The sequence below is a fragment of the Sarcophilus harrisii genome, chromosome 2 (assembly GCF_902635505.1).
Source record: "Sarcophilus harrisii chromosome 2, mSarHar1.11, whole genome shotgun sequence".
Lineage (NCBI taxonomy): Eukaryota > Metazoa > Chordata > Mammalia > Dasyuromorphia > Dasyuridae > Sarcophilus > Sarcophilus harrisii.
Window position 1 is genome coordinate 525,574,400 of NC_045427.1, and position 24,265 is coordinate 525,598,664.

The following is a 24,265-nucleotide window of genomic DNA, read 5'->3' on the forward strand; positions in this document are numbered from 1 at the left end:
TCTCATGCTCTCCAAAATATCAAGAATATGACCAAGTCCCCTAGAATGTTGGGTGGACCCTCTATAGTTTGTTTAAGGGAGAATATAGACACTAGTTGTATAGACTAACAGGGATGGATGGGTTGTGGAGTGACTCGTAGGAAGGAATACCCATACTGATAAAATCCCGGGTGATTTGGAATTGTGGATTTTATCTAAAATGATGTTGTTGTCTTATTTCTTCAAGATCTATCTCCAGTCTTTCTCAGAGCCTGATACTTCATCCAATATTGACCCTTCTCCTTATTTTGCATACATAGCACTCAGACTCTTTCCACCAACTAGCCTGCACAGCAGGGAGAGTACCAGGCCATAGTCAGGAAGACTTATTTTCACAAGTTTAAATCCGACCTCAGACACATAACCCTATTTACCTCAGTTTCCTCATCTATCTGGGGAACATTGATGGTAGAAGAAAACTTCCATATCAATTAGCCTAAACTTTTCCTTTTATAGATGAAGAAACTGAAGCCCAGAGAGAAATGGCTTGCCCAAAGTAAAAAAACAAATAAATAAAAATTTAAAAATTAGTGAAAGAAAATATGCTGGTTTTGACTACATTCAGTATAGAACATGATCACATAAGCTTTATATTAAAAATCTTTTAATTCCTTAGTAGTTTTATGGATGCAGTCTTGGTTCACTAACAAGACAGCGACCTCCCTGAAGAAAACTATGTTTATGCCTTTCCTATTTTCTCCTATAGCAAAGGTTTCAATCATGCAGGATGAGTTTTAGCAAATAACTCTTGAGTGGGGCTGGACTAAATTAATATGTAATTGGGAAATATTTAATAAAATAAATAAAAGTAGAATGTAAATAAAATTCATATGTGATTTTCTAGGTCAATATGTGGCCCTTGGGGTTCCTTATGTATGGGTTAATGGGGCCTATTGCTATTTGAATTTGACACCACTGATCTGTAAGATTAGCACAATGTTGAACCATACGATAGTAACAAATGCTTAGCAAATTATTGCTTAATTAAGTAGGGATGTGATTTTTCCATGATTATTAAAGCCTAAATCTGTCTACATATTTTAAGGGATAAACTACATTTGTGGAAAATTTTTTCTGATGGTGAAAAATGCTGGGTTCTTAGAACTAGTTATTTGCTCCTTCTTTGAAAATATCTAGAGAGAATAAAAGAAACAGATCATTAATTCCAGTTCTCTAAATATTTTCCCCATTGGTTTTGAAGATCCCAGAAGAATTGTGAGTCAATGTTTTAAAGTGGCTCTGGAGTTATCCTCAGAGTCAGGAAGACCTAAATTCAGTCTTCACCTCTGTTTCTCACATTCTGGCTTGCAACCCTCTGCAAGTAATCTATTTTCTCTGTGTCCTGGGCAAGATTATAAACTGGAAAATCATCATAGATCTGTCTTGGTAGAAGATGTTTCCTCAGTAGGACTTCTCTATACTTAAGCTTGTCAAACACATGCATATGCCCCCAACATTCTAGAGAACAAAAACTGGGAAGGAGAAGGGAAGAAACAAGATTAAAATGAAATTGAGAAATATTTTTAAAATAAGGAAAAATACAATAAAAACTAGATAACATGACATTTTAAAACCAAGTCAATATGTGATCCACAGGGATCCTTATGTACAGATTAGTGGACTCATTTTAATTTGAGTTTGACATCTCTCATTTATACAGATGAAATTCATAACTCAACTTCCTGCCCCCCAAAAATGAGAGACAGGATTAGATGACAGAAAATTCTACATTCTATCATTCTGGAAAGTTTAGGACTCATCTTTGGGTGTGATGAGATTAAAAAAAAAAAAATCTCTTGGAATGAACCCGAACCATATGTCTTTAATTAAGCATTTTAACAATTTATGGAATTTGCAAAAATCTCTTCCTAACCTGGGGTTTATATTTTTATTTTTAACAGAAATAGCAAATAGGACATTTCCTAGTCTGTAAAAACAGCTTGGGGACTTAAAGAAGGTTTTCCTAAAAGAGTGAGACAGGCATGTTTAAATTCATACAAGGAAAGACAAAGTTTACCATAAGACACCCAGGGAGAATGATATGAAGGAATAGAGCCAAAACCAAAGAAGTTCTTTGGATCCACAGCAGACAAGCAGATCTTCATTACTGAAAGGGGCACTTGCTGAGCCTCCTTCATGATCATCTTCAGGCTCCAGCTAAGCCGTCTTTTGGAGAGGTTATCCTCCCACTTGGCACACCGAGTTTCATTGGTTATCTGCCTCTTTTTCTAATCAATGATGAGATCAATCAATCAATCAATAAACATTTAGACAGTGTCTGCTACGTGCCAAGCAATGTGATAAGTGCTGAGGATATAAAAAGAAGCAAAAAACAATCTTGCTCTTAAGGGCTCTATAATCTAATGGAATGTAACTGGATTCCTGGTTTGCCTCCTCCCAGCCAATTTGCTGAAGCAAGTGAAAATCAAGGGTTTTATGGGGGATGGTGTGAAGATTCTTACTCAAATGTGTCAGAATGACTCTTCTCTCCAAAGTCTTAGGTAGGGAAATGCAAGGGATTAATCCATAATGTCTTTTTTATAGACATGGGACTTGGAAGTTTCCAGGAAAGAAGATAATGATGTTCAATAAAAGGAAGAGGCAAGTTTGGAATAGGATGAGATAAATCACAGTGTTCAGAGAAGTTCTTTGGATTACCAAAACAGACAATACTCCAATTAATCTCCGTGCTTTGTGTTTGGGGAGTCCTAGTACTTTTCCTTTTCAAGCACTGTTGGTCCAATTTTTTAACTACCATAGTTCTCCCTTTCCAGGACTTTGCGTAAATTTGCAATGACCTCCTTTGGTCGAATGACCAGAGCTGCCATTTCATATCTTGAATTGGTGATGTACGCCCAATGGCACTCTGGGGTTCACACAATCAAAACCCAATATTCTAGAAGAAGGTGAGGTTCCAGTCTCTTCTGGAGCACTATGCTCTTTTTTTTTTTCTGGCTTTGATGACTTTGAAATCCAAATCCAGCCTCTGATTTGCCATGTAACCATGTCAAGGATTATGTGGGGGGGCTTTGTTGTCATTGTGGTGGTTGTTGTTGTCCCTGATGATTCAAGGAGCCCAGCTAGCAGCCCCAGCACTGTCCACATCAGAAAGTGCTTAACAAAAAACCTGACAACAGCAATATGTTACCTCTTTTGTTTGTACCACATCTTCACACCCACTCACTCGGCAACAGACTGAATGAAATGTGCTTCAGTGCTTTGTGTGGAGAGAGAATGAAAATAACAGCCATTCAGGCAAAATAAAGCTTTTTTGGGTGCTTTTCAGAAGGCAGTCTTGTTTTCATTGTTGGCCTTGTGTTCCCATAATGGCCTTATCCTTGTGCTTCTTTGAAAGATACCCAAAACTAGGAAAACATCTCACCCGGAACACAAACAAACACATGCTTTGAAAGTGAACAAGGAAATGATTGTTTGGGGTATTTTTTTTTGTTTTATTTTGTGGCATGTTTTTTCCCCAAAATAATTTATATTTTAAGGGCCCATTTGATTAAAAATTATGGATATATACATATCCGTGTGTGTGTGTGTGTGTGTGTGTGTGTGTGTGTGTGTGTGTGATAATACTTGAGAAAAGAAGCTCACTACTTGGATACAAGGTACCAGGAAATTTGGGGCACTAATGCAAAAGCATTGGTTGACTTGAGGAAATTTTTGGATGTTCTGTCTATAACCTGAAGGAAACTACTTAAGGGATTCTTTAACTAGGAAAACCTATTGATCACTTCCCAAAGGGTTCCTGGAAACAAATTCCCCATATGCTTATCAATCATAGGGGCACATAGCTTAAGGTAAATGATTTGGATTGGAATTCAAGGAAGGGCTATGTTGAGAGCTATGTTGAGAGTCATGCTCTTAGACCAAACTGATTGGAAACAAAGCTCTAAGATGCTTGTTTTTATAAGTCTCTAAAAGGTTCAGCGTTTTATCAGCATCTAGTATGAGAGACCCATAGTAGTTTGGTAAAAAGATTTCTGAACTGGAAATCAGGAAACCTGAGTTTTGGTTCTTCTTTGATCTACCAATATATAGCTTTAACCAAATTATTTAAGCTTCCCAGGTCTCAATTTCCTCATTTTTCATAGGATCCGAAATTTAGAGTTGGGTGTGTCATTAGAGATCATTTGGTCCTGTCCCTTCAGTGGAAGAAATTGATACTCAGAGAGGTGACCCAAAGTCACCTGGGAAATATGTGGAAGAGCTGAGATTTGAACCCAGATTCTCTTACTCCAAATTTGGTACTTTTTCTACTATCCCCATGCTTTTTCTTTTAAAAGGGGGTGTGGGATGGATCTGATTATGTCTAAGGCTATTGCTATTTCTAAAATTCGATGACTCTCATTATTTTCTCAATGTTTCTTTTCAGACATAATCTCATTCCACTCTACATCAAAGGGATTAGGTGTCCATGGAAGTACTTTAGGCCTTTGTGACCACCTGAACATTGGTGAGATTCCTGACTCTATCCTTTGCCTCATCTTTCTCCCTTCCCTTTCATATTGCATATTCCTGCACATCCTTTAAGACTCAACTCTCTTCCCTTTATGGGAGCCAATATGGAGTCAGAGCACATGCATTCAAGTCCCATGCTGACATCTGCCATTTATGATACTTTGGGAAAGTTACCATTTCTGTGGGTCAGTATTTCCTTATCTTAGGACAAGGTGATTGGATTATATGGTTTCCCAGACCTTTTCTTCCTTTAGAGTAATGATTTCTATGAGGCCATAAACCTTCTCTGAATGCTCTGTAAAACAAAATAAAAACTTTGCTTTCTCAATCTCCATATTAGTCATGGTAGGCCATGGTCATTATTCATGAATTTATGATATATGTCAGTGGTATAATGGATAAGAGGGCTAAACTTGGAGTCAAGAATACCTGCATTCAAGTCCTGCTCAAATGCTTCCTAGCCACATGATCCTGGTCAAGTAACTTAACTTTTGTTAGACCCAAGTTCATCATATCATCAATAAAATAGGATTCAAAATATTTGTTTTATCAATAACATCACATGGATATTGTGAAAATCAAATGAGATAATATTTATAAAATACTTTTCAAACCTTAAAGAACTATATAAATGTTAGTTGTTGTTATTATACATTTAGTTGGGGTTTTTTTAATGTATAATGTCTTCTCACTCAAAATATCAATCTTATCTTAGGTTCTTCCTTCTATCTTATTCCATATAGGCATTTAGTTTCCAAGTCCTTTAGATTCCAAAATACCTCTCATGTCTGTTCTCTCCTTTTCATTCCTATTCATACAAACCTAGTTCAGATTCTCATCTCTTGGTCTGGTACATAATAGGTGCTTAATAAATGCTTATTCTCTTCCCACCCTATGTCTGGAATACACTCATCACCTACATGTCTTACAATCCTTAGATTTCTTTAGGTTCAGTTCAATCACCACATTCTGTATCAGGGTTTGGGCCCATAAATTTGTGGGGTTTTTATGTGTATTTTGATTATTGTACTTACATATAATTGGCTTTCTTTATGCTTTTAAATTTTTATTCTGTTCTTTGCAAAGTTTTTCTTTATATCCCTGATTCTGAGCTACTAATATTTTCTCCCCCACAAAAAAATAAAATAAAATCTCCTTGTCTCTATTTTGTATTTATCATATGCAAACCTCTCTGTTGTCAAAACTGGAAACTCTTTGAGAGAAGGTACTGTTTCACTTTTGTCTTTGTATCTTCAATGCCTAACATAGAGTCTGCCACTTAGTAGGCATTTAACAAATATTTGTTGAATAGATATTTTGTTTAATTTGAATCGAATTTTCCCAACTCTGCTAAAAGCTCTTTTAAGTCAGCAATCATGTGTTGCACCTCCATGTATACTCCCTATAACCACTGATGTTAATACTTTCAAATGAAGAAAAGAAAAATAACGACTAATATGTTGATTTGAAAAGTACCTTCTTCCTCCTCTTATTCCAAAGATTTCTTGTAAGTGCAGTCTCATTTAAAAATAAAGCCAACTACTTTCATTACGTTCCAAAAAGGTCTCACCACCTGTTTTCCTTGGGGGGGTTTTTGGTTTTTTGTTTGTTTGTTTGTTTATTTTTTTACCAATAATTCAAACATAAGAGCATAGGATCAAGAATGGAAAAAAGGAAAAACACAGAGAAGCAACTGAAAGTGTCAGCAGCAAGTTTATGAAATATTATGTCAGCCATTCCTAAATTATACCATGATTTTTCCTTGCTCTGTTGAGACCTTTCTGTGACCCTGATATTAGCCATAAAAGTCTAGCCCACACAGCTTTTAGTACCAAGCACAACATCATCTGAATTTATTTAGATTTTGCAGTAGTATTAAATTAAAAATGTTTATAAAACAGAAAGAGAAAAAAAGAACTAAATTAAACATTTAAGTCATGGTGGCTCGCTTAACTGTGAGATTATGAGTAACATATTCAATAGAGTACATAATCCTAAAAATAATAATGTAAATGCTCATTGGATCATTCTCTTTATAATGTGCTATCTATGGTAGAAATAAAAGCACTGAAAAGAAATGGTGGTGACTGAATACTGCTTTGGCAATCATCTTGGCTTCCTTTCTGAATGCTGAATAATCAGTAAATGTAGGTCCACAAAAAGTACATGCGCACATGTGCACACACACACATATACATACATGCATGCATTATATATATATATATGTGTATATATATATATATATATATATATATATATATATATATATGAAAATTCTTCCATTACATTACTACAAGGGCTTTAACCATGGGGCAAAGAGTCATCTATTGATATATTTTTCACAGGCTTAAGCAACAAACAGGATAATAAGTTATAAGTAAAAGACAAATGTGTTTCAGACATAACAACCATATCAGTTCTCTTCCATCCCTTAATGATCTCCCAAATCCTATTGATAAGAGAGGGCAAAGGTATCAGTAGCTCAAAAAGTTTGAATGGCTAGTTTTGGAAAAATAGGTTAGGAAGCCTGGCTAGCCTGGCAAGAGTAGGTTAGGAAGCCTGGTTAGACTAGGTCCTACTTGATCCTATATCATTTTTCTTTGCTTGAGGTAGAGATGCTAGCAGAACCTGAGTCATACTTTCTTGATGTGACTCACTGATTGCGTGGGTCGTATTGAATTGCAATGGTTCCTCATTCTTTGCTCATCACTAATAGAGTGGTGAAACCAAGGCTAAGCACAGGCCCAGGAGGTTATTCTCCCCCATTGTTCATCCTTTCTCTATTTTCCCCTCTGTGATCAAAGTCACATCCACAGAGTACGTGTTGTGCCTTACATCATGCACTAGAGTTATCTCTACCAACTGGGACAAAAAAAATAAACCTATGTACCCTGCAGTATTTATCACATCATCATCATCATCATGCTAAGTGCAAGGCAATATGGTACAGTTGAGGAATGTAAAGTATAAAGTACAATTACTACCCACAATGATGTGTATCCCCAGGACTTAGGACAGTACCTGGCACATGGTAAGCACTTAATAAATGCTTGCTTGCTTGATTTATAATTTAATTTAAGATATATATATATATATATATATATATATACATAGAAAAATTAATAAGCAACCTCATATAGTAGAGAAAGCCTTTGAAGATTTCCATCTTTTACTAACTAGCCACATTATCTTGGATAAAGTTGTGACTTCTCTATGCTCCAGGCTTTCTTTCTTTATAAAGTAACAAGAATATATATGCTAACTGATTTCCAGGGCCCTTTTTTGGTACTAAAAAAATAGCCTCCTAGTTTTAGAATAGATTCAAAGTCATTCCAACATTTGGTCTTTCTATTTTCTAACCTGTCTTTCACACAGATGCCAAAATAATCTATCCATGAACTCCCCTTCTCAAAAGTCTTCAGTGACTCCCTACTCCTAAAAAAAAAAAAAAAAAAAAAAAAATCTACAAATTCTTTCCTTTAAGATCTCCCACAATATGAGTCTAATTTATATTTTCAGTCTTATATTTTTCTTCTTCATGAACTCTTAAGTTATGAGCAGCTAAATGGTTCAGTTGTTTGAGCTAGAGTCAAAAAGACCTGAAATTTAAATCCAGCCCCAGATGCAGATCAGCTGTGTCACTTTACTTCATTTTTGCCTCAATGTCTCCAAATGTAAAATGGGGATAATAATATCCCTTATCTCCCTGGGTTTTGTTGTGAGATTCAATTGAGATAGTACTTCTAAAACTACTCAGCACAATATCTGGCTTCCCTTCCCTTAATTTCCCTCTTAAGTTCTAGTAAAAACTGAGTTTTTAATTATTCCCTCCGACTGACTTACTAGCTGTTCTCCCATCTCTAGGCATTGATTCTCATTAATCATCCTCCTTGCCTGAAATATGCTGGTTGACTAAACTCTCCCTTTCATAATTCTTATATTCCTTTAAATCAAAAATCTATTGCCAGTCCCTTCTGAAGGAAGGTATCATTGTTTTCCCACAACCCCCCAGCTAAGCCCACTCCCCAGCTACTAATGTTCTTCCCCTCATCAAATTATCTTCTATTTGAGTGTTTCTTTTATCTCCTAAATAGAAAGTAGGCTCTTTGAGTAGCTGTTTTGTTTTTGTAAGTAGCAATACCCACATGCCTTACTCATATTAGGCATTTAAATGTTAGTTGAACTGAAAAACTGTATGAGAGAAGAGAAGCTATCTTAGTGGCTTAGCAATTTGATACACCCATTTGGACTGAGTGTATCAAAGTGGCATGGTGGATCAACTCTAGTATCAGTGTGTGGACTGAGTGAATCAGTTATGATCACATACACCTACATCATGCTTAAAAACAAAACAAATTTTTCTATGCAGCACAACTGGACAACACTGGGTAAACTGTTCCCTTGGGAAGTAGGTAGATACAAAAGTATTATTGTCCCTGTTTTAGAGATAAAGTAACTGAGATTCAGAGAAATGATTTGCTCAAGCTCACACAGAATAAGCAGTAAGGCCAATCCATAAATCAGAATATTCTGCCATGTAGCTTCTATTACATTGTAAAACTAGCAATTTGTTCTGTAAATTAATCGGAGTAATTGAAATAGTCAACTGTCTTTCATAAAGAGCTCTGAAATCCCTGGGAAATGGGCGGTTCAAACATGTTCTGCTTTTTTTTTTCCTTAAAAAAAAATCTATTTCATGTAGAATTAGCCCTAGTCATAGCTCAAGAAATTCATGAGTTTCACTTTTGCCAAAGTGTTTACTAAAAACATACCACTACCCATGTGACAACTTCAAGATTTCTCACCCACCCCCATCACTCCATCCCCCAGCGGCTAGCTTTTCCAGATGAAAGCATCAGTGTCTCTGGGCTTTTTCCAGAACTATATGAGAGGAATCACTGGAAAGAGTATTAGACTTGAAATCAGAGGATCCAGATCCTCGGTCTTTTACTCCCCACATAATCTTGAGAAGGTCACAGCCTCTCTGGACCTCAGTTTCCTCAGCTGTAAATTTAGGGAGTTGCATGGTTTCCGAGATCCTGTCGCTCTCTGATCCTATAATAATTAGTAGACGTCCACAAGAAAAGTCTTTGCTGTGACCTGTATGGTAACTCAAGGGTGGGTATGGTATCTCAGCTTTTGCAATTAATGCAACCAAAGTGTGATTTTATTTGTATGATTGTGTTGGCCACAAACGGTTTAGGGGCATTTATTTCAGTTTCCTGCATCTTCTCAGGCAGCTGTCTCCTTATCTGAGAGATTTGTTTCCCCAGGAATAGCCTGGGTGCTAATAACCAGATATCATCTTCCAAGGCAACCAAACATCAAGCCACCCTCTCTGCCCCCTTTTGTTGTTGTTTTAGTTATAACTTTTTTACGGCTATTTCATAAAAAAGATAATGTGGTTAGATGTAAGCTATGCGTTGTCAGAAGTATCATATATGCCTGGGGTTACCCACAGCATCACGTGGGTTACCTTCTTTGACAGCCCCTCGATCTTATCTTTTGATGCACAATCTTACCATAGAGGGCTCAGCTCCTTCTAGCTTGGCTTTTGCCTCTCCTGGGTTTGCATGTGTCCTTGCATGTGACAGCTATTTGTAAAATGGTACTCTTTATTTTTCAGCTAAAATGGAAGCTAACACCTTCCTTCCTTGCTTGCAGAGACAAGGACTATGGGTATGGAACATTAACTATATTGGTAGATTTTGTTGATGCACTGGCTCCTTTTGTGGAACTGTTTTTTGCTACCCCCCCCCTCCCTTTCTTTTGTATTCTTTGTAGCAAGAGATGACCCCTAGAGAAAAGAGGCAAGATGCTATTTTGGGCCCTCTTCTCTTCTCCTTCTAGACCATTTCACTTGGTGATCTCCTAAAGTCCCATGGTTTCAATGAACATTTCTACGCAGATGAACCTCTGATCTACCTGTCCAACCCTTACCTCTCTCTCTCTCAGTCTCTCGTCTTACATCTCTGACTGCCTTTTAGACAACGTTGAGTGAATGGCCTCTTAAACTCAACATGTACAAAACTAAATTTATTTTTCTTTCCTTCTGAATGGTACCTTCTTCCTAACATCTCTACTTCTACTGGGATGCTTTGTCACCATCCCCTAGGCATCCAGGCTCCCAACAGAGGTGTCATTGTCAACTTTGTTTTCTCTTGCACTCAACCCAACTGTCACTTCTACTATTGTACCATCTCTCATGTTTCCTTTTAGTTTTCGGCAAATTGTCAGACCCCCACGCTTGATACCTGGACCACGGCAATGGCCTGCTGGCTGGTCTATCTAGCTTGAGGTTTTCCCAACTCTAATATATCCTTCTCTCAATGTCAAATTGGTCTTTCTTAAAGGTAAGTCTAACCCTATCACCATTTAATAAACTTGAATAAAATCTCTCTTTTACCTCTAGACCTAAGAATATGATCTCTTTAGTCTTTAAAGCTGGTCCCTTCCTACCTTTCCAGATTTATTCTACCTTTTTCAAATTCTATTTTTAAATAGTATTTTTTCAAATCTATTTGATCCAATGACTCTTGTCTTCTTGATGCTTTAATATGACATCGCATTGCTTATCTCCAAAGATTTTCATTGGTTGTCCCCCATGCTTGGAACTCTCTCCTTCCTCCTCTCTCCCTTCAGGCTTCTTTTAATTCTTCACTTTTGTAAGAAGCTTTTTTCAATCCTCCTTAACCTTAGCATTTTCCCTCTGAAACCACCCATAATTTATTCTGTTTGTATATATTAGTTTATGTGTTCTATTCCACATTAGATTATGAGTTCCTTGAGATCAAGGACTGAAGTTTTTTTGCCTTTTTTTATGACCTTAATACTTAGTCCCTGGCACATAATAGGCAATTAATAATTGACTGTAAAAAAATAGAAATAAACAAAAATTTCAAAATTAAAAAAAAAGCTCAGTAATATAATAATAGCTAACATTAAATAAGATCCTTAGGATTCCAATACACTTTAAATAGGGGCATCTAGGTAGTGCAGTGTATCTCTATACACCAGCCCTGAAGTCAGAAGGACCCAAGTTCAAATCTGAACTCAGACACAACACTTCCTAGCTGTATGAGCCTGGGCAAGTCGCTTGACCCCAATTGCCTCAACAAAACAAAACACTTTAAATATTTTATGTCATTTTATACTCAAAATAATCCTCAGGTAGGTTAGTCAATTATTGTTACTCCCGTTTTACAGATACAAACCAAGGCCCAACAAATATTAGTGCCTTGTCCAAGATTGTAAAGCTCAAAAATAGCAATGCTAAAAAAAAAAAAAAACAAAAAAAAACCACTTTCAGGGGACTCTGGCTTATGAAGAACTTAGGTTTGTTGATTTCCAGCTTTGAATCTTGGATGAGGTTTTCCTGAAGCAGGAGAATAACTCTCCATTTGAATTCCAAGACTAGATCTGTACTAGAGAGTTTAATTTTAGCATTTGAGTAGTGTAGTTAATAGAACACTGTACTCAGGGTCAGAATGACAAGTTCCAAGAGTAATTGTCAGGCCCTATGCAAATCACTTTAGCAGTCTTTGCCTCAGTTTCTTCATCTGTAAAAAAGTAAATTCAGAATGAAATCTAAAATCCCTTCCGTGTCTCAATCTGTGATCATATGATCCCATCATTCTTTGGATACTTGGGAAGCCAAGTGTACTGGGGACCCAAGCAGAATACGGAGAGGTGGAGGGGAGGGGGAATTCTAGTAAACCAAACACAGGGTGTTCCATTCCACCACAGCAGCCAAAACTTTGTCTGAGTGTCTATTCCAGGCCTGGCACTGACTCAGCATGTGGCTTCAGCAAGTCCTTTAACCCTCTAAGCACCTGGCTTGCCTCAGAGTCAAAGTGAAAGTTGTTAAGTGAGGCTTCTAAAAGAATTCTTTTCTTTTGGGAAAACAAAATGGTTTCTTCCCTATCAATAAACTTAACAAGAATTATTATTGATTTAATTATTTGTGGCCAGTGCAGCACTAAAGGGTTTTAGAACAGTGAATCAGGAGTTATATTCCAGATAAATAGTTGTGTGACTGTGGAATAGTCAATTCACCTCTCTAAACCTCAGTTTCCTTTTAGGTTAAAAGGAAGTGGTTTAACTAGCTGGTCTCTAAGATCCCTTCCAACTCTTTGTTCCCTGCAAATATAGCCAGATGTGTGATTGTGAAAGGGTTTGTTTGTTGTTGTTGTTGTTGTTGTTGTTGTTGTTGTTGTTGTTGTTTTTGTATATATATTTTTTTTTCTGGGAAGCAGCTTCTTTGTCCATGAAAGAAAGTGTTTGGACTGAGCCGACCTTGAGATCCCTGCTCTACCACATCACCTGAAATTGCCTCTCTAACTTGTTTAAAGTCAGTGTGGTCTTTGAGCAGCTTCTCTCTACAAATCACAATTGCTTCACAGAGTGACAGTGGTTGTTTTCTTGTATTTATCAAGGAAAAAAAGTGTAATAGCTGGTGACCCTACAAGAGTGCCCCTTTGGCAACTGCTAGCAAGGCAAAGAGATGACTGAGAAAGTCAGAATTTTTGTAAAGACATCCTTGGGTATGGAATGACTAATCACTCAGGGTCTATTCTTGATTGGACCTAGTAATGTTGAAGCAGGAAGGTACTTTCCTGGTCTTGTTAAAATGGGCAGAGTACAGGGAAAATCAGGAGAAGGGAAGAGCGCGCACGGGAGCGGGCTCGGGGTCAACAAGGACATTGGGCTCCAGCTCCTGCGGCCCACTAGGCCCGGACAGATGTAGAATTGTTTTTCAAAAGTTGATTCAGACTATGGGTACGTCCACATCCACTCCTGCTGTGGAGGTGCAGGTCTCCCCTGCTTCAGAGCATGAAGCCGGTTCTCCACCTTCAGGATGCCCGATGCACCAAAAAAAAGAAACAGGTTGTCCATTAAATATAAATTCATCTGACAAAACTTGTGAAAGTCAATCGAATTCAGTACCTGCACATCAAGATCGAGCATATGAATATGTGGAATGTCCTGTATCATCAGCTGCCTATCAAAATAAAGATAATATAGATCCTTCAAACATGATGCCGCCGCCTAATCAGACTCCAGCACCTGGTCAGCCATTTGCATTGTCAACTGTTAGGGAAGAATCATCAATTCCTAGGGCAGATTCAGATAAAAAGTGGGTTTACCCTTCTGAACAGATGTTTTGGAATGCCATGTTAAGAAAAGGATGGAAGTGGAAAGATGATGACATTAGTCAGAAAGATATGTATAATATTATTAAGATTCACAATCAGAATAATGAACAGGCTTGGAAGGAGATTTTGAAGTGGGAAGCTCTTCATGCCACTGAGTGTCCATGTGGGCCAACACTGATCCGATTTGGAGGTAAAGCTAAGGACTATTCACCAAGAGCCAGAATTCGCTCATGGATGGGGATAGGAAGTATTACTTGAATTCTCTTTTGAAACCTTAATATCATAGAAAAGATATGAATTACCTTTTGACAGACATGACTGGATTGTTAATCGTTGTGGAACAGAAGTTAGATATGTTATTGATTATTATGATGGTGGAGAAGTAAAATAAGGACTATCAGTTTACCATCTTGGACGTCCGTCCTGCTTTTGATTCTCTTACAGCTGTTTGGGACAGAATGAAAGTGGCATGGTGGCGCTGGACTTCATAACCATTGTTTCATTTTATTTCAAAAAAGAAAACTGTTATTTCCTTTAAAGAGACACATTAAACTATTTTCTCAATTTAAAAAATAAAATAAAATGGGCAGAGTAGCTACATACCCAAGCACCTTGTAGTGTGCTCATCTCTAAGGCAAAGTAGCCTATCAGTCATTCATTCATTCGTAGAAAGAAAGCTAGTAAGATCATCCATTCCCCATTTTACTTTTTTCTTTTTTATAAAATTGATTTTATCATTTTTTGTAGTTAATAAGTATTTATTTTCTCTCCCTTCCAGAAATCCCTAACAATTAAACAACCAAAAAAGGAGAGGAGCAAACTCTAATAAGAAATATATATAGTTAAGTAAAGTAAATTCTTTCATTGTCCATGACCAAAAATGTCTGTTTCATTTTGCATTTTTTGTCCATCACCTCTCTCAAGAGCTGGATAGGAAATATCATCTTTGATTTTTGAGAATTGTGTCTATCTAAACTATTTTACATAGATGCATACAATCTCTCTCTAAGATTCCATGTTTTCCTTTTCTTTCTTCTATTTCCATGCATGTACTTCAAAAGCCCTTTCTCTTTTGCATTTTATCCCTTGTAATCTAGACTTTGGTATCCAGAATCTTATCAACAATAACAATCGTGGACGTTAGTACAGTAAGGTTTACAAAGCACTTTAACTAGGTTTGTAGTTTTCCAACCTGAATTCTCCAGTAATGTAGCTGATCTCAGTTACCATCAAAAACCATGTTTTCCTTTCTCACAAACAAAAGCTGTAGTGGTCAATGATCACTGTCACCTTGTTCTCTCTGATTTCTGATGAACACTAAGCTGGGGAGGTCAAACAATGCCCCATTTTTATAGTAGTAGAGCTCTGTGTTTTCTTTCATTCAAAAAATTTTCTTATTTTTATATCTTAATAAACAGTGAACCAGAAACTTCCTGGCACCAGGTTTATATACCTGGAGGTTCAAAAAAAAAAAATATATATATATATAGTGTCTGTAGACTTGAGAAGTATATGGAAGTAGCGTCCCCAAAAAGACAATTCCTCATATTAAAGTGTAGGCAGAATAAGTATGACCTGGGAATTACATGACTCTTTTTCTTCCATGAGAAGATTGCTGTTGTCTAGGATGTAGAAAATGAGGTAGAATAGAGAGAGAGAGAGAGAGAACATTCAAAATTAGGAGGTCAGCAGCATGAAAAGCAAGGTTAGGGGAATATTAAGTGCTCCAAATGGCTTAAGCAAAGGGAAAGCAAAAAGAGACAAAGAAAAAAATAATAGAAGCAAAGGTTAGAAAAAATACAGGGAAATAAGCATTATATCTGGAAGAATCCCAGCTCTGCTATTCACTTCCTGTGTGATTTTGACCAAGTCACCTTTATCAAATCAGAGAGTTGGACTAAATGACCTTTAGTTCTAATTTTATGAAACTATGACCAAAAGTAATTTGGAACTAAACTAGGTAAAGACCTGAATGACAGGATTTATGAACTTCACCATGTACACAGTAGCATTCATCTGAAGATGGAGAAGAGAATGACTCTGGTTAATGTTAGGAATGACATGTGAGGAATGACAATTTGATAGCTTTAGGAATGGTAGATAGGGGGAGAAATGGGAGTAAAGAAAACCTTTTAGGAGGGTATTCTTATAGTCTGGGGCAGGCAGGTGGTACAGTGATTACAGGGCTGATCTCAGAAAAACTCCAATTCTTGAGTTCAAATCCAGCCTCAGACACTTACTAGTTGTGTGATCCTGGACAAGTCCTGGGCAACTGTTTGCTTCAGTTTCCTTATGTGTAAGGTGAGCTAAAGAAGGAAATGGCAAATCACTCCAGTGTCTTTGCCAAGAAAATCTCAAAGGGGGTCATGGAGACAAAACTAAAACAACTGAACCATATTCTAGTCTAAATCGGGGTGATAGTGATTGTAATAGAAAATAAATTACCAGCCCAATGTAAGAAATTTTTACAAAAAATGGATCAACAGGATTTGGTATCTAACTGAACAGGGCAGAGAGAGGGAAAGAAGGGAAAGGAGAGAATTAATGATAACTCCAACTTTCCAATGACTTGGGGAAGGATATCTCAATAGCAGACATGAAGATGTCAGAAGGTACTCCAGAGAGGAGAGAAAAATACCAGATCATCTCCAAACCATCCTTACCCCATCTCAAGGTTATCCATTTGCTTATGAATGATGACAATATCAGAAAGAGAAGAAAATGTATTTAGTAAGAGGGAGACGAACCACATTGGCAAAAAGAATGGAAACAGAAATATATTCTGGAAATAGCTTTTCCAAGAATGTTTCGCTTCTCTTCAACTTTTTAATTCCTTTCTTAGTTTTCATAGAATCAAAGATTTAGAGATAGAAAGGACCTTGGAGACCAATGAGTCCAACTCTATCATTTTACAATTAAGGAAACTAAGGCAAAAGGAAATTACCCACAGTCGCACAACTAGTAAGTATATAAGGTAGCACCTAAATGCAGATCTTCCTGACTTCAAGTCCTGTGTCCTTGTTACTATATGCCTGTTTATTGCCTCTCCAGCGCTCCTTCCTAGAGAAAACAAGAAAACCCAGCCTATTTTTCTTCTTGTTATTTAATGGAAGAAACCTCTATATTTTTCAATATTCAGTGCTGCCTGCCTTGTGTTTGTGGTGCAAAACCAGTGCCTGCCTCCTCCCACCCTGCCAAAAAAACAAAAACAAAACCAAGCCAAAAAAAACATCCGTTCAGCTCCTGGGTGCTCCCCGGCTGGAGCTTAAGAGTGACAAAAAGCAGTGTGTCCCACCCCTGCCACTTGGTGGTACCCGAGGAAAGGCTGTCCGGCCTATGATTTCCCCTTTACAATTTTTTTAAATTTCTTTTTAGCATTGTTGAATTAATTTCCCCCTGGGTTCTTCGGTGTTTCGGAACTGAAGGTGCTCCAGGAAGCCATTTTGTTAACACCCTCCATGGTCCCATTAGTCACATATACATATGCGCTCACACCGTCCCCAGGTGAATTAAGAGGTTTCCACTGGATGCTTGGAGTTTCCAAGGAAAGGAATCATGGGCAAATTATGCTTTCTTAAAGCACAATCAGTATTAGGTGAGCTGGGTGGAGAAACAAAAAAAAAAAAAAACAAAAAACATTTTCCCCCATGATCTCCACAGAAAAGTGCTGGCAGTGAGGACTTGAAATTTGCTTTCAATGTTCAGACTGCTCTGGTTTCCGTACGTTGTTGTTGTCGAGGAAGAGGGTGGTTGTGCTATCTTTTCTCCTGTGAGGTATGAGAGATCACTATCTCTTTGCTTTCGGAGTTGTTCTTTAGGGCAACAACTTTCGAAAAACCATCCACTTGGCAGAAAGAAGCTGCTCGGGCTTACAACTCAGTCACCACATCACCTCTGTCAGATCATCCTCTCACCGAGCCTTATCACAGGATCACAGGTTTAGAGCTGGGGGAGAACTTTGAGCCTTTGAGTACATCACCACCACCCTCCTATTTTGGAGATGAAAAAACTGAGAAACAGAAAGTGAGGCGAATCAGTAGGAATCCCAGGGAGATTTGAACCCAAGTGTCCTGACTCTGAGGGCAGGTAGGTGGTACAGTGGACAGAATGATGGCTTTGGAATCAAGAGAACCTGAATTCAAATCCAGGATTGAACACTTACTGACTGTAACTCTGGGCAAGTCCCCTAACTCTGTTTGCCTCAGTTTCCTGTAAAATGAGCTGATGAAGGAAATGGCAAACCACTCAAGCATCTTTGCCAAGGAGACCCCAAATAGAGTCACAACAAGCCAGACGTGACTAAAACCACTGCGACCACAACTTCTTGGCTCCAGGTCCAGCACCTTGACCCTTGCACCATGCTGTCTTCCCACCTTTTTTGGGAGCATGTGACCTCAACTCCACCATCCACTCAAGCAGAACAGGACTTGACAAATAATGAAGCCCTAGGCAATAAGGAGCAAGGATATTTATTTTTTCTTCCTCAAACTTCAATAGGAATGGCTCATCTTATTCAGACATCTCTCCTCGATTCTGACCAAATAACCGTTATATCATTATAGAAATTCAGAGAGAGAAGCAAACTTGTAAGATGATTGTCTTCATGATGAAAAATAATTTACCTATGACCACTTAGTTAGTTCATGGCACAGGAGGGACTAGACTCCTGTCTCCTGATAATGAAAATAATAATAATAGAAGTATTAAGTATTTTACAAGTATTCTCATTGATTTTCACAACAATCCAGGAAAGCAGATGGCTTTACTATCCCCATTTTCTAGATAAGGAAGCTGAGGTCACAGAGCTATTATGTGTCTCAGCTAGGATTTCAACTCAGATATTTTTAACTCCAGGTCTATCTATTTCTCTGCCTAACTATCTGATAGTTCAGTGCTCTTTTCATATCCTCAGCTCCTCAAAGGGTCAATTTTTTTTTCTTTATCTATTCTGTATCCACATGGCTATGAAAACAAGAACTATTTCCATCTTCTTCTATGGACTTCCACCAGTGTGACAGAAGCTGGGGTCTCACCACTTTGAAGGGGTAGGAATGAGTCTCTTGAGCATGAGTGTAGAATAAAGGATTTAGTAAAGCAAGAATTAAAATGTTCAATGCTTGGAAAAAGCTTAGAGCCACTAATTCCCAAGGCATTACAAAGAATCAGCAGGGCCATATAGGTGAGGTCTTTGTAATTAGTGTGGGTGGGAGTAATCTGCAAGTGTGGAAGTGATTGCATCCATTAATCAATCAGTATTTATCAAGCACTTACTATGTGTGGTACACAGTGTGCAGTAGTATATAGTATACAGTGAAATAAAAGAAATAATCCCTGGGGAATGTGTGTGTGTGTGTGTGTGTGTGTATACATTTTTATATATGTGTATAAAAAAAATAAGGAGCATTGAGGGGAGGAGGAAGAAATGAGTACAACACATACATGCAAAAATATATACATACTATAAACACATATAAAATACATACAACATAAAATACAAGACAGTTGAAATAGAGAGACTCCAGAAGTAAGGAATCGGGAGATAGCTTTTGAAAGAAATTAGGGTTTCTAAAAAGCTGATGTGAGGAGGGAGTATATTCCAGGCAGAAGGCACAGCTTAGACAAAGAAATGGAGGCAGAATAATGCAATAAAAAGAATTTGCAGGTTAGGAACAATAGTAGCAAATCTACACAGATACATCCATCAGGGATTTTCCTCTTACTCGATCTATATCCCATGACAAAGTAATAACCTTTATCGACATCCCAAGGAAAAGGCAACGTGGCAGAAATCAAAAGAGCCCTGAACCTTGCTTTGAATCTTCTCTAGGTGACCACAAACAAATTTCATTAGCTCTTGGAGCCTCAGTTTCTCTAAAAGAAGTAATAATATATGATAGCATCTAAAATACAAAACATATAATCTATAATAATATTCGTATTTTCTTCCTCTCAGGATTGTCTATGGGAAAATGTTTTTTGTAAGCCTTTATAAAAACATGTGAGCTATTATATTATTCTAGGCAGGCCATCATCCTAACACTACCTACAGGTTAACAGATTTTGTATCCATATGCTTCACAGTGGATTTAGACAAGCAAACTTTGCATCTGATTGAGTTGGGATATATCTGGTAAACTGATGTTTGAGCCATATTGACCAGTTCTGATTTGTGTGGCTCTATTTATAATGAACATAATAGGTAACCTTTGTTTTTTCCTCTTCTTTTCTTTCTCTTTTTATTAAAATCTTATTGGCATCTTCTGGGTTTTTGTAGCACCTTCCTTTCTCGATATATCCCTGTCCCTGCCTTTGTCTTTCAAAACTGGCTTAGTCAAACAAACAAGGATTATTTATTGAACATCTGGGCATAACATTATGACAAATACACAAAAAAAGACTGAGTCCATGCTCTAAAGGGAATTATATTCTGCTTTATACAGTATGTTTAACTGGACTTTGCGACCATCCTGCTACCTTGCTGGGGGTAATGAGGGAGGGAACTATATACCAAGCAGATGTAAAACAAAGATGATCGAATGGAAGACAGAAAGCTCTCCTGACAGAAAAAGATAATGTGTCTGGCTGCATTGAGCTACCATCAGAAAAACATTGACCATTTTTTGGTGTGTTTCTAGTTTAAAATATAATTCTTGAGAATTGTTTGCTATTGCAGAAAACTAAAGAAAAAGAAAAAACAAAGGTGTTTTTTTTTAACTTAAAAACAAAGGAGTTTTTTTGGAGCTTAAATGTGGTATCATTCTCTTTTGCATCTCTCATGCATGAAGTTGATGTGCTAGTGTTGTCATAATTCACTTATAAGAAGGTCAATTATACTTTTTTCTTCTCCCTTCCTTGTTGTTACTTCTGTTCTTTTCTTCCATTCTCTTTCTTTCTCTCTTTTCCCTTATTGTCCCATTTTTTCTTCCTTTCTTCTGTTTTTCTTTTGTTCCTTTTTTTTCTTCCTGCCTTTCTTCTTTCTCTTTACCTCTCTTTCATCTCTTTTCGCTGTTCCTCCCTCACTAATTCCCTTTTCTCTCTCTCTTCTTTCTTTCTTTCCTCCTTCCCTTGTTCTTTCTTTTTCTTTTCTTCCTTCTTTCCTCCCTCCTTTTTTCGTTCCATTCTTCTTTCTTTTCTTCTTTATCCTTTCCCTTATCTTATCTTTTTTCTTCTTTTTTCATTGTTCCTTCCTTCTTACTTCTTCTTGCCTTTCTTCCTTTTTTGCCCCTTCTTTCTTTTTTCACTGTTCCTCCCTCCCTATTTCTCTTTTCTCCCTTCCTCCTTCCTTTTTCCTTCCTTCTTCCTTTCTTCTTTCTTCTTTCCTTCTTTCTTCCTTCCTTCCTTCTTTTTTCTTTCCTTCCTTTTTTATCTTTCTCTTTCTCCTTCCTCCTTTCCTCTCTTCTCCCTTAGTTTCTTTTTTTACCTAGAAAAAACATTTTCCTTTGAGGAAAACTGGCTGTAAAACAGAAGACATTTAATGTCAGTTTTGCAATTGCACTGAGACACCATGGCAGAGCTGGGCTGCACACAGTCTGTAGCCACTGTCTGATGCGAGTCATCACTGCTGTGTGATCTGCTGTCACTCTGCTTAGACAGCATGCATCTGTTCGGCCCCACAGAGGGCACGGAGGCTGGCTCTGCACAATGCCAAACCCCCCAAAGAGAAACTGCAAAGTTCTCTCATCTAGAGGCTCAGTCTTGCTGGTGCCAGACATCTGGATGTTCAGAAACAGCTGGAGGATTGACTGAATTCTTCCGTTTTCTCCCAGACATTTGGCTTTGGGCAGCCATAACCAGAATGAAAACACAAGCCCATGCCTTCAGTGAGCTAACTAACTAACCAGGAGGTAGTGCCAGGAGCCCAGACTACCGCCTGTTGTGCACACAAAGGCTTGAGAGACTGAGTCAGTATTCTGCATCCAAGACTAAGCTTAGTCATAAGCCAGTGATCAGGGCAGAGCTGAAGCAAGGTGAACAGCCAGAGATGGGGCTAGAAGGAAAAGGACAGGCAGGGCGGACCAGTAAGCCAGTGATCAGATCAGACTCCCTCTGAAGTCAATAGTTCTGGAACAGGGATTCCTAACATGTGTGTGAAGGGATGTTGTGAACCCCTTTAGCTGTCCAGTCAAACTTATGAATCCCTTCTTTTTTGAATATCTTTTTAAAAGAATTCATAATGGAATTTGTTTTAAAAGAATTCATAATTGAATAAAATGATAAATTTCACTTAGAAGTTAGTAGAAAAAAAAAAGATGTATTTTTTTTCCTCATTCAGATTCACTACTGCCTTTAAATTGATTACCCAGTACCCCTAACAGGAAGATTACCTTGGGGATTACCAGGTTAAGAATTCCTTTCTTAGAATCCTAGGAGCTCATCTAAACAGCAGATATTAGAACCCCAGGTACAAGGTTTGAGGACATGGGGCATTGGGATCCAGGTAAATACAAGCCAAAGCCCTTACAAGGCAAGTAGTTAGGGACCAGGAAATCTATAGGAGTTAAGTGGACAGGGCAGAAGCTAAAAGGAAAACAGGAGGCTGTCTCAGAGTATCACTGATAGTAGTCCCAGAAGCTCTGGGACATCGATGCCATTCAACAAAGCTTTATTAATCCTGAAGGTACTCTGGGTAAAAAGGCGAAAAACAAAGGCACTTCCCTGGGGCCCCGACCAAAGAGCCACAATAGAATTTTTTCTCTACTGTTTTTCTTGAGCAAGTGCTAGTCTTCAATGGAACTGGTCTAGGCCTTAAACATGAAACAGACATTGGCAGTTTATGACAGTGGTGGGAAATGCAGGGACAAGAAATCAGCCTTAGCTGCTGATGAGCAAATCCTGACACCAGTGAATGTTCTTTTGTATTTAAGCTGTTTGGGGGGAGGCCATTCTCAGAAGTATTAAAGGCTTGGCTTTAATTCAAAGCATTTTTCTTAATTGAGAGGTGTAAGCATGGGATTAGGCTCAGAATAAGGATGGGCTGGCTCCTGTGGGTAAGAAAGATACAAGCCTGTGTGTGTGTGTGTAAAGTAGGCAAAATGACTTAAGCACAGTGATGGATCATAGACTTTGCAGTTCCATATCACAACTGGAGCACCCCCCTCAATCAATGAGAAGCCTGCCCCTCCAGAGAAGCCAGGTGGTACTGGATCCCAGAGCTCATCTGAGCTATGAGAATATGCAGGTTTTTTGTTGGGTTTTTTTTTTTTTTTTTCTGCTTTTTGTTGCTTTTGTGGCTACAGATCCTGAAGCTCAGAATGAGAGTTGTGACTCTTTAGCCAGCTTCCTGCCTTCTCTGAGCCCACGAGTGGGTGGTAACGACATCTTTTCCATAGACAAAATCTTAGTCACTTTGGGTAAAGCAGTGCAGGTCAGATTTGATTACAGTAATCTCTGTGTAACAATAACAACAGCAACGACAACAAAAGAATGAAGACTTAGAATATTCAATTTAGAAAATTACTTTCCACTTAACATATTCTGACAATTACTATAGATAAATATATGGATAGATAAATAGATATCTTATGAAATAATTGACTTTTGAGGGCAGAAACAATATTGTTTTTCTATATTTGCCTCCCCACCACTTAGTATATAGGTCTTTATACAGTACCCTTAATAAAGTTCATCTTAATAATTGTTGGTTGACCTGGGCAAGTCACTTAACCCCAATTGCCTCAGCAAAAATAATAATAATGATGATGATGATGATGATGATAATTGTTGATTGAACTGAACTAAATTGAATCATCTTGTCACCCACCCACCCACCCAGTTTTACACACACACACAAAAAAAAACAAAAAAAAAAAAACTAGGCTGCAGTTGTTGAAGTACTGGCTCATGGTCCACTTATACAGTATAAAAAATGTAAATACAACAAAGGAATCTAGATTGTCCTTTAGAGTTTATTTTAAGGATGGGAACCAGACCTTTGATTTCAGTGGCATAAGGAAGCTCCTAATTAGGACAATTCTTCCACTAATGCAGGTAGCATCTTTCTGCTATTTATAGTCTTAGTGAATTGCCAAGAGCACTAAGATAGAGGTTGGGTGACTTGCCCAATATCTCATCACCAGTGGGTATCAGAGATGGGACCTGAATTCAAGACTTCCAATCTTAAAAAAAAAAAAAGTTCTTTCCACTTAGCCACTTAGCCATTATAATAGGATTTCACTTGTGACTCTTTCCCTTCAGTCAGATAGAACAAACTAAAAGAACCATGATTTATTAACTCTGTACTTAGTGTACATATGAGGAAAAGTTTGGTCACCTGGCATATACGTGAAACATTTCAAGATCCCTGGATAACAAGAACTGCATATATTTAAAGCATTTTACTTTCTGAACTCTTTAAAGCACTTCACTTTGGAGACAGGGGATAAGATTTTAAATCTCAAAAGAAAGAACTATCTGGTGAAATTTCTGACATTTCTTGCCTCTGGTTGAAACTGTACCAATGAATAAAGACAGCAAAGATACTGAAGGATGAGAAAGAAAATCACAGTCAAATTCAAGCTTCAAATATAAAGAGGGATGGTTGGTAATAGAGGTAATTTATTTGCACCAATTCATGATCCCAACTGAATCGCATTTCCCCTTAT

At 37.7% G+C, this 24,265-nt stretch overlaps 2 protein-coding genes across 4 annotated transcripts in view; both read left to right on the forward strand.

Moving 5' to 3' along the window:
- The window catches only part of RORA (RAR related orphan receptor A), an 854,973-nt gene that overhangs the window by 426,777 nt on the left and 403,931 nt on the right, over positions 1-24,265 (forward strand). The gene's annotated exons all lie outside the window — the stretch shown is intronic.
- LOC116421065 (cytochrome c-type heme lyase-like) lies at positions 12,745-14,382 on the forward strand. The gene is made up of 2 exons (XM_031949461.1): positions 12,745-13,903; positions 13,956-14,382. The coding sequence occupies exons 1-2, from the start codon at positions 13,101-13,103 to the stop codon at positions 14,053-14,055; spliced, it is 903 nt and encodes a 300-aa protein (XP_031805321.1). The 5' UTR covers positions 12,745-13,100; the 3' UTR covers positions 14,056-14,382.